Source organism: Pectinophora gossypiella, chromosome 18, assembly GCF_024362695.1.
Source record: "Pectinophora gossypiella chromosome 18, ilPecGoss1.1, whole genome shotgun sequence".
Taxonomy (NCBI): domain Eukaryota; kingdom Metazoa; phylum Arthropoda; class Insecta; order Lepidoptera; family Gelechiidae; genus Pectinophora; species Pectinophora gossypiella.
The window spans coordinates 11,533,556-11,545,027 of NC_065421.1; the positions used below are offsets into that span (position 1 = coordinate 11,533,556).

The following is an 11,472-nucleotide window of genomic DNA, read 5'->3' on the forward strand; positions in this document are numbered from 1 at the left end:
CCCTAGTAACTCTAGGAAGAAGAGGCAGTTACTTGGAGGGCAGCAAGAACAAGACCCAAATAATGCGGAGTATAGTCAGTTGGCTAAAGAGTCTCTGAGTAAATATCTTGTATCGTCGGGTACAACTCAATACCATAAAATTATCAAAATAAATAAAGTTACCACCCAGGTAGTGTCTGGAACTAAAACGCGAATCGATTTCACAGTAGCACCTACTAACTGTGTTGTTGATAGCAACGGCCAACCAACAGCGTCCAACTGCGAGGTTCAGAGTACAGCCAATACATTAACTTGCCATTCAGAGATCTGGGAACAACCCTGGCTGAAGAAGAAAGAAATCACTGTAAATTGTGTCCCTAGTAACTCCAGAAATAGGAGATCCTTAGATTTAGCAATTAGCAATTTGAAGAGTAATTCATTGAGTAATAAAATTGAAGATAGATCAAGACGTTCTAATAGAAAATCCGGCGGTCAACAAGAACAAGATCCGAGTAAAGACGAATACAGAGAATTGGCTCTAGAATCTTTGCGCCACTATCAACGTGCCCAAAAGAGTGAATTTAGCCATAAATTATTGGAAGTAAAACATGTGGTTACACAAGTTGTATCTGGAGTATTATATAAAATTGATTACATAGCTGCCCCGACAAAATGTCCTTTAAACGCATCGAATTTGGACGTTTGTGACGTAGTTAAAAACATTTATCTTTATTGTCGAGCAGAAATATGGCATCGTCCTTGGCTAAAACGGAAGAATATTAATGTTAATTGTAATTCTGATGTAAGTGGCGAAGATGATGATGATTCTGATACTGATCAAAGGAAGACACGTAGTATGCCAAGCCAAATGAATGCGAGAGATCGTAACGATAAAGAAAATATGTTTTTAGCAGAAAAAGTGTTAAGGACATATGAAAATATTCAAGATGCTGAAAAACTATATAAGGTTTTTAAAATACATCATGCTATTTTACGACAGGGTGGATTAGTTAAGAAACTAGATTTTACAGCTGTGGAAACTAAATGTTTGAGAAACCTGCATCCTAACAGTAGTAATTGTGAATTAACAAACCCTAGAATTTTGTTGAGTTGTCACGCAGAAATCCCATTGTTTTCGGATACAAGTTTCAGAAAAGAAATGGATATAAAATGTAAAAAACAAAATGGAAACAGTCGTAGAGCTAACATGATACTAGAGGAGGAGAAAGAGTGGATGGAGAGGGGAAAGCGACAAACCCCTGACGATGGGTATATTGATGACGATCTTAAGTATTATTATGCAGATCGTGCTGTGGGCAGACTCAATCAACAATCTGATATTCATAACTTATATAAACTAGTTACAATTCACGACATTCGGCAGTCCACGCATATGGATACTTCAATGGTTCGAATGTTTTTCGAAGTTGCCAAGACTTACTGCATGCGTGGTGAGGAAGAGAATGAATTACCACAATGTGTCGAAATAGAAGGACAAAATCATAAAATATGCCACGCTCGGATTTTCCCTACTCCGGAAGATGAGTTGATTATTAGTCATGTTAACGTTATTTGCGACGACCAGCCTTTGGAATGGTTGGAAGTGACTGGTTACTTAAAACATGATTTATTATATGCATCTCTACTTGTGCTCAATAGAGCCCCAGGCTCTTCTTACGTCGTATCAGCTGGTGAGTCATATATGCAACCCACCCTTGACTACGCGAAGCCGGTAAAATTGATGTACCTAATCGCTGACACTAATTGTTCAAAGAGTCAAAAAGAATTGGATGACACAGTAGCGTGTACTGTAAATGAAGCGATACCATTAAGGAAATGTCATTCAGATATATATTTAACACCTAACACTAGACAAATAAATTATGTCAATGTTTCTTGTTCCAATCCAACCTCACCGCGTAAGAGGAGGAGTATTCCAATAACATCAACTAATGCTACTGCTGAAGATTTGCAAATACAAAAACTGGTAGAAGAGTCCTTAGAAAAATTGGAAGGAGTTTCTGTGCACAGGTACAAACAGAGAGTTCTGTTGATAAACAGCTTTTCCAGTAAAGTTGACTCAGGGAAATTGACCACTATAGACTTTGATGTTGGTTACACAAACTGTTTAAAATACGAATGGGTCGACAACATTACAAATTGCGAATTCTTAGAACATCTGCCGAGAAGACACTGCGTTTCGCAAATAAGAGAAAGATTATGGATAGACAATGGAAAAGACATTCAAGTAAATTGTGATGACGATGAAACACCTCTAGAGGCCAACATGGAATTTGAAAGTGCCGAAGGCGCCACAGCTTTGGCAAATGAAGCTTTAAAAAGAATAGAATATAAATACCCGCATCCGCGAAGGCAGAAAGTAGTAAGAATATTTACTTTAGAAACGCAAATGATAGCCGGTATGCACTATCGAATGAAATTAGAGGTTGGATATACAGATTGCATGGCATTATCGGAGGAGGAGAATTGCAAACTAGTCAATGAGTACGGATTGCACAGGTTCTGCCGAGTAAACATCTGGCTGCGGCCGTGGACAAGTCACCCGCCAAGTTACAGGGTTACTTGTGACTACCAGGACGGGGCAACTGACGACGTTTTCCATCAAATACAAGCAGAGCAACTGTTCCACCACTTTTTGACGACGCATAAACCTGATTATATTAATTCTCGCAGTGAATTGCAGAAACGTTTCCAAATATTTAAAAACAACGTTAAAAAGATTCACGAACTGAATATATATGAACAAGGCACGGCTCGGTATGCGGTGACTCGTTTTGCAGATTTGTCGTATGAAGAATTCAAGAGCAAGTTCTTGGGCTTGGATCAGTCTCTTAGAGATGAGAACCAAGTGCCGATGCCTCAAGCGGAGATACCAGCGCTGCAGGTGCCGACAGAGTTCGACTGGAGGGACTACGACGCCGTCACGGAGGTCAAAGATCAAGGCGCGTGTGGCAGTTGCTGGGCATTCAGTGTTACAGGTATATACCATATTTACCATATTACTTTACCATTTTACCATATACCATAATATTTCTACTAGTCTTTGAGTTATGTAGACCTTAATTCATAAATCACGCCTTCCGTGTGGGTCGTAAATTCGATTAGTCTATCTGGCGATTACAGCTTGCTATATTCAGATCAAACTAGCATAAATAGCACAATAAATATAATAATATAATCACTGCATCCAACCAGTCCGCTTGCAGTTTTAATAGCTTGGGGATTGGTAATAAAGGCCGTATTGAAGCCATTCATCCAGAGCAGCAAACTTGTTATATGACGCATTGCGCACTTATTTTTATATGAGCAAATATCTAATTGCAATATTGTACATCTCCTAATTGTCCAACAATTTTAACTGTTTTGACGATGCCTATATCTACAAGAAATTCGGTTTATTATAAAAAATACATATCATTTTTTACATGATCGCTGAGCAGGCAATATCGAAGGTCAGTGGAAGAAGCATACTGGAAAACTGGTGTCGCTGTCGGAACAAGAGTTGGTGGATTGTGACACTCTGGATCACGGCTGCAACGGTGGTCTGCCGGACAATGCTTACAGGTACACCTTGTTCATTATTAAATATTGTTTGTGTCTATTATTAATTGAGAAAGGGATGCTCGGATGATTCGGACACGGAAAGAGAATGAATGAAAGTAGGCTTACGAAAAAGATTTATAATACCGGTGTAATTGGACGAGGATTACCTTACCGTGATCAGATCCAGGATGTTTTAAAGAAAGGCCAGGTCGAGGTTACTCTCCGGTGAGCTTACATGTAGTCTGATGAGAGTGGTAGAAGCTAAAGTGGTGTGTCAGGGTCGTAGTAAGTGGAATTCCTTGGTCTCTATCTTACGCATATGCATGTTGACATGACTTATTGTTTGCCGCAGACGGCATTAACTAAGTACTTACTCGTTCACATGGGGAGCTCGGGAGAGCTCTCACCCGGTACAAAAAAGACAATAGGCCTGAGGATGCGTACTTCGGCTCAGGGCGTCGCTCGCTCCTAGCTCGAATCGAAGGACGAGGCCGAGAGTCCTTTCTACATAAACATAGTATTTTTATGTATTCTGTGACGTCATACAGCATGGAACATTCTAACATTTTCTTTCCGTGTGTGGTTCTATATGGATTGGAACTTTTGATATTTGTGAAAATCATCGGTTAACCTAAGGTACAATCGAAGAGCAAAAGTTCAGTCACTGAGCTCAGCGAATTATTTGTAATCAGTGGTGAAATGAACCATTAGTTGTCATAATTATGAAATTTATGTTTTTGTAGGTGTTTTTGGTCTATTTCAGAAACGACATGTATCCAGGAGGTCTTAAGTGCAACCAGATAGTTTATTACTTTGCATGAAACTGATTGGACTTTTGCACCTTTTCGTACCTGTTTATTATTTTACTTTCATTGCTATGCAGAATGTTGCGTGAGGTGTGGGTTCTTAGTTCATCTTGCGATGGATGTACCTCCACCCCCACACCGTTGGTATATAGTCGTGAGCTCAATTTATGCTATGAATGGACATTTAAATAACCGTCGTACTGCTGGGCACATGTCTCCTCTCAATCAACCGGAGCGGATATAGAGCTTAACGTGCCTTCTGAACACAGAATCATCTTACTGTTTTGGACAATCAGGCGATTTAACCTGTAACTAGGACTTTACCGGTTATTGTCCAAAACAGAAAGATGATTCTGTGTTCAGCCAAACAAACAAAGGACAGTCTCACAAACGCTTGTTATTACCTACGGTACATTTTTTTATCACCACTTAATGGGACGTGATTTCCAAGAATTCCCGCTGTTTTACATTTGCCTAGTGTTATGTCGTATGTCGCATTGAAATACCTTACATTGTTGGGTATTTACAGTTTCGTAAACGTAAACAAAGTGATAACCAAATTCCTCGCTGTAAAGATGCTCGGTCACTGCACCAGAATCGGAGCATTCGGAGCGTTAATGGGGTGGGCAGAGCCACAAGTAATCAAAGACAACTTGCAGCCACTGTTGATACGATGTCGTAAGCTGGATATGATAAACCTTAGGGTGATAAGGGATCAGCCTATCGCCCATAACAATAGTCCATCATGTTAGAAGACACAATCCCTCTGTCGGTTTTTACGATATGCCCGGGAAGACAAGCAGCTGAACGGGTTCTATGTTTCAATAAAACTAGATTCCGTGATAGCTCGGGCCCTAAACCACTGAATCCGACTTTATGAGTTAGAGTTCAAGGTTGGATCGTAGATAATTGATATCACGCGGTTTCCAGGATATGTGCCCGGCTAATGGCAATTGGCTCGCCCGCTATTACATGGGACTGAAACATAGCTGGCGAGTGGCGATGCGATCTCGCTCAGCGACAATAGATGGCGTAAGTGTAGCCACACCATTCGGACGCAGATTAAACCTGAAGAAAATAGGAAGGATTTATAATATTTTTTATTGTTTGTAGGTTCTCCAGACCTTCAAGTAGTGGCAAAAAGGTCTTCTTCTATCGTGTGGGTTGTAAGGTGAATTACCAACCTCATCAACCCTGGTGTCAGGGTTATTATTGAGTCGCCAAAGGCCCCTGACATGGCTCATGTAACGACTACTTACTTGCATCAGTAAGTAGTAACCGAGACCAACGGCTTAACGTGCCTTCCGAAGCACGGATAATCTTACTTTTTGGACAATCAGGTGATCAGCCTGTAATGTCCTAACCAAACTAGGGATCACAAAGTGATTTTTGATATGTCCCCACCGGGATTCGAACCCGGGACCCCCGGATCGTGAGCCCAACGCTCAACCACTGGACCACGGAGGCCGTCGGCAAAAAGGTGTAGAGCTCATTTAGCTTAGTTTATCTATGTCAAAAATAATAATTTCGATCATCGAATTGTGTGGCTATACTTACGCCATCATGTTTCTGAGCGATGGTGCCACCACCCTTAAGTACAGCAATCCGTAAATCCCGACGCTCCGATTTCGCTCAAGAGGATGAGCAACTTAAGTTCATAAAATAATACTATCTGTATATGTACGTAGTTATTTCAGTTGAAGTATCAAACGTTAGGAAGTTCCACAAATAGTTTTACTATGAGTTAATACGTTGTTTTCCTTTATAATGTATGTTTGCTTTATGTCCGATGACGTACCTCTAACTACTTAATATGTGTCATTTGCAGTCATGTGCCGTAACCGGCAATGTTCCCAATTTGGGAACGTTCCTGACAGTAAAAATGAAATATCATGTAAAATGAGTTTCAATACCTAACCTTTAGGGATATAAGACGAAAGTACAAGAAAGAGCATCATCTACCTAGCATTATCCCGTTTTTCACAGGGTCCGCTTACCTAACCTGAAGATTTGACAGGTCCGCTTTTTTTATAGAAGCGACTGCCTGTTTGATCTTCCAACCCGCGAAGGCAAAACCAGCCCAATACAGGTTACCACATACCTCCGAATTTTTTTGTGGGTATCCTCACGATGTTTTCCTTCGTCGCTGAGCACGTGATAATCATTTCTTTTTTGTTTATTTATAGTACAAGAAAGAACAATTTGAAAAAAAAAAAAAACAGTCAAGTGTCTTTACTACTAGTAAAGTGTTTTTACAATGGGAACATTCCCACTTTGGGAATATTCTCGGGAACGGCACATCAGTGTTTTTTTTTTATGGCACTAGTGTTGCTTTGTGCCAATGTCAAGTATTAAAAGATTATCAGTGTTTTTATTCACCGTGAATCGGGGATTTTATTATCGTTTTCAGTTAGCTTAGCACCGTAAGCACGCGACTCTTTCTCGCTGTGACAGAGATCATCTGTCTCTTTCTGTGCAGTACTGTGAGAGAGTGACGGGTGACGTATGTCGAGGCGGGAAATAGTCGCACGCTTACGGTGCTCAGCCCGCAGATCAACAAAAAGAACACTGAGCATGTAACCTTTGTTGTAATTTTCTTCTCGTGTAGGATGTAAAGTTAGTCTAGTAACTGATTTCACCAACCCTTGTGTAAAGGTATCGAGCTGATAGAAGCCTCTGTGGTGTAATGGCTAGAAAGCTTGACCACCAGAGATCCTGGATTCGATTTCTAGTGATGTCACTGAATACACCCTGTATATTTATTTGTTTTACTAATGGTTGTTTTTTTTTGTTTTTCATAGTGTAGAGGTCTGTCTAAAGATGTTATGGTTTGGTTTTCTTCATCAGCTGATAAGTAGCGTTTGAAATCGTACATAATATATTATAGATATACTCCGTACATTACTTCAAGGATAAGAGGAATTAAAATTAAAAAAAAAAACAATTTCCGGAATAGGACTTTACGACTTTTTTACGACAATATTGATTAAATGTCTGTGAGTAATGTAAAATGAAAGCGTGTCAAAATTCGGATATGGTTGTTATGCATGTAATCATGGTTAAAGTAAATCTTTCCGCTACTCAAAATCCATAACATTATTAAATTAAATAAGTAGTGGAATAAAGTAAAGAAAAAAAGCAAGTCGGATTCATTTCGTCATAGTCACTTTATTACATTTTTATCAGAAACATGCGTAACATAAAACATAAACAGCCAATACTACCTATACGTCCCACTGCTGGGCACAGGCGTCCCCTCAATCAACCGGAGGGGTATCGATTATGCTCCATCCAAGCTCCACTGCGGGTTCGTGGAGGTGTTTTTACGGCTAACAGCCGGGACCAACGGCTTAACGTGCCCTCCGAAACACGAAATCATCTTAATTTTCAGACAATCAGGTGATTCAAGCCTGTAAACTTCTTATCAAATAGGACAGTCTCACAAAGTGATTTCGACATTGTCCCCACCGGTAATCAAACTCGGACCTCCAGATCGTGAGCATAACGCTCTAACCACGAGACCACGAAGGCTTTTTTACATTTTTATCATGTTATATTCAACAACCGGATTTCAATACTATATTATGAATTAAATGTTTACTTATCAAATTAATAATGCAATATAATATACTTCCTTGTAAACTAGCGTTTATTGCACCGATATTAGCTATAATACTTAAAGAGTGTAATACCTAAACGCGATAAACAAAACCCGTGCTGTAATGTGTAACATTACCGCATTAGTGCCTATTTATTAATTTTATTTAAATCTGTGTTTTTTTTACTTTTGACGGGTTTGCTCTTGGCCCCAGACTTGCCCGAAGGCATTGACGAGGCCTAAGATGGAGCGAGAAGGTGCCTGTTCACTCTGGCCTTGAAAGCACCTGGGTTATATGCATTCGGAAATACAGAAGACAGTGCGCATAATGAAGGACGATGCGAAACGCTTTGTGAGAATAGTAGTTTGAGCTTTGTTTGGTTAGGATATTGCAGGCTGATCACCTGAATGTCCGAAAGTAAGATGCTCCGGTTTCGAAAGGCACGTTGAGCCGTCCCGTAATTATATATTTGTTTTGTATTTGTTACTGTGGTGTCCCTTTATAATAAACGTTTCTTTCTTTCTTTCTTTCTTTCTTTCTTTCTTTCTTTCTTTACTATTTACTGATGTAAGTACGTAGTCTGGCAGATCAATAATAACCCTGTCACCAGTGTTGATGAGGTTGGTAATCTACCTTGTAACCCGCACGGTAGCATTTTATTAGCTTCTCACAACCTGTATAGCCGCATACAGGTTGTGAGAAGCTGCTGTAGTTTTAAGCGGATGAGACGTTCGTTAAAAAACGATTCAAAGTGTAACTATGTTGCCTACTGAATAAAGGAGAAGAATGAACCGTTTGACGTTTCGAAACAGATTTCTAGCGTATTGTTTTTCTTTATCTTTCCAGAGCAATAGAGCAGCTTGGTGGTTTAGAGTTGGAGTCTGACTACCCGTACGATGGCGAAGATGACAAGTGTGCCTTCAACGCGAGTCTATCGCGAGTCCAGATCAGCGGCGCCGTCAACATATCTTCCAACGAAACTGACATGGCCAAGTGGCTGGTCGAGAATGGCCCTATTTCTATTGGTAAGTGAGTTGTTATCATGGAATGGAAGAAACAGGTTGGATAGGCCTTAACGCGCATTTTGTATGAGAACCGCTGTCGCCGGCTCAACCCCACTCTCTTTCACTACTACTCCCGCAAACAGATAACTACGATAGCTCTACTGCTTCTCAAATTCCATAGCCACTTTACCGGCAATGTATATTTTATGCGATATGCTGCAATTTTATCATTACTTGTCCTAAGATACCTTATGCAAAAGTAATTTTTCGATAAATAGCCGATCATACTAAGGTTTTTAGCGTTCTTGTGATAAAGAGGGATCTCCTTGAATGGAAGTCGATATTTGATTTTTTGCCCTGCAGATTATAATGCACAAGACGACCTTTTAATATATTAGGAGCTCCGTGGGTCGTAAAGTTTGCGGACGAGTGGAGTGCAAAGTTGAAGTATGAACTGTTTGCTCATACTTGTATTAGCGTTTCGCGCTCACTTGACCCTTCCAACCCCTTCTGTTTCGTGGTTGGTATCGTCATAACAACAAGGGATATAGGCCCTCAGCATTAAATTACACGAGTCCGCATGTCGTCTGTTAGCTCACGCTGGCGTATGAAGCAGTCGCACCAAGACATTGGGTAATTGAGTTTGGTATGTCCGTGGCTCACCAAAGGTCTCCCATAACCCCTGCGTCGCGGCCCGTGCTAAATGCCGTAGCATTAAGCTGAGGGAGATCCTATATTGTTTTGGTTACCTCATTGGCTGCCGATATAACCTTAACTAAACATTATCAGAAATCAGAATCATTTCCCCAACGTAATTATCATGGATAAACTTGAAGGTCAATGTAACATTTTTGAATTTACGTCATATCGCAAGGTGTTATGGCTGAGGAGACGAAATGACAAGAAACTGCACCAGCAACACTTCTTATGAATCAGTCAGGTTATGCATTACAAGTTATTTAATAATTGATTGTCATTTCAGGTATTAACGCGAATGCCATGCAGTTCTACGTGGGCGGTATATCTCACCCCTGGCGCTTGCTGTGCAACCCTACCAACTTGGACCACGGCGTACTCATCGTCGGATACGGTGAAAAAGGTATATCTTCTTCTTCCAGCGCCTGTCCATTACTGGACCCCCGGTGTCCAGTGGTTGAGCGTTGTGCTTACGATCCGGAGGTCCCGGGTTCGAATCCCGGTGGGGACAAATCACAAAAATCACTTTGTGATCCCTAGTTTGGTTAGGACATTACAGGCTGATCACCTGATTGTCCAAAAAGTAAGATGATCCGTGCTTCGGAAGGCACGTTAAGCCGTTGGTCCCGGTTACTACTTACTGATGTAAGAGGGCCTTTGGCGGCTCAATAGCAATCCTGACACCAGGGTTGATGAGGTTGGTACTCCACCTCACATCCCACACGATAGAAGAGAAGATTCCTAAGAATATGCCCAAAATATGCAATTTTATGATTTTTTTAGGGTTTGCATCAATTTTTGTATTATACCGACTACTATATCCTACATTACATCAAATATATACATAAGCGCACCCCGGACACTTCATACAAAAATCTCATTCTTGCCGTGTGCCGCCTAACGCGTTAGTGCGAGCGAGACACAGTCAGCTCTCCCAGTAGTCAGCTAAGGAGTAAGCTCCTTAGCTGCTTACGGTCATTTAAGACCAGTAAGACCCAGAGCCCCCGATACGATTTGGTTCGAGGCGGAGAATAGGCTAGTTTCTAACTAGTCAAATCAGTTACTTTTTACTAAAGGTCAAAACACGAAATTACTATGGAATTTGTATGATTTAAGCTCACTGTGACATCATAGAAAAACGTGACAAAATAACGCACTTATTATTACATTTTTGTTTATTAAAATTCATAAATAAGTTAAATAGAAAAAGAAAAATGTTTTTTGTCACCTTTAGATCTGTCTTTATTTAGTAATCAGAATTTCATAATTTATCTTTGGCCTAGGAAATTACCTAATTACCGTTCTATACATAGTATTATTCTTTACTCTGTGACATAATGTAAACGCGACGTGCATCTGAACTTATTATATGGGTTTTTTTACTCACAATTTCAGCAGTAAATCAATAAAAGATTCGATAGGGACGCGTGTAATTTTATTTGTAGAATCTCGTAAACATTTTTGACTACACAATCTGTTAGTGACGTCACCTGCCCGGTTTAATCTCGTTCGCATGATTATTGTGTAAATTAAAAAACGAATTTACTAATATACAATGCTATTTCTGTTCATTAAGTTTTAATTGAGTGAGTAATCAACCTTTGTATCGATGAAATTCACATGAACAATTTCATGTGAATTGATAAGCGGAAATCACAGAACAGAAAATGCCGTTTTCTCTTCATATTAATTTATTTCGTAATAGTTATATTACATGTCATATGGAAAATATAATAATACAATAATGGTACTTAAGAACTCTCTCTTTGGTCTTCTCTCGTGTCGTGTGGGCTGTGAGGTCATCAAGCCTGGTGTCAGGGTTAC

General features: G+C 40.0%; 1 protein-coding gene across 9 annotated transcripts in view; it reads left to right on the forward strand.

Annotated features, from left to right (window-relative positions):
- The window catches only part of LOC126374986 (uncharacterized), a 28,672-nt gene that overhangs the window by 12,690 nt on the left and 4,510 nt on the right, over positions 1-11,472 (forward strand). For all 9 annotated transcript variants that reach the window (XM_050021798.1, XM_050021799.1, XM_050021800.1 and 6 more), the window contains 4 exons: positions 266-2,978; positions 3,441-3,564; positions 8,795-8,973; positions 9,935-10,051. In XM_050021798.1, the coding sequence (XP_049877755.1) occupies positions 266-2,978; positions 3,441-3,564; positions 8,795-8,973; positions 9,935-10,051 (3,133 nt within the window). The remainder of the gene's footprint in view (positions 1-265; positions 2,979-3,440; positions 3,565-8,794; positions 8,974-9,934; positions 10,052-11,472) is intronic.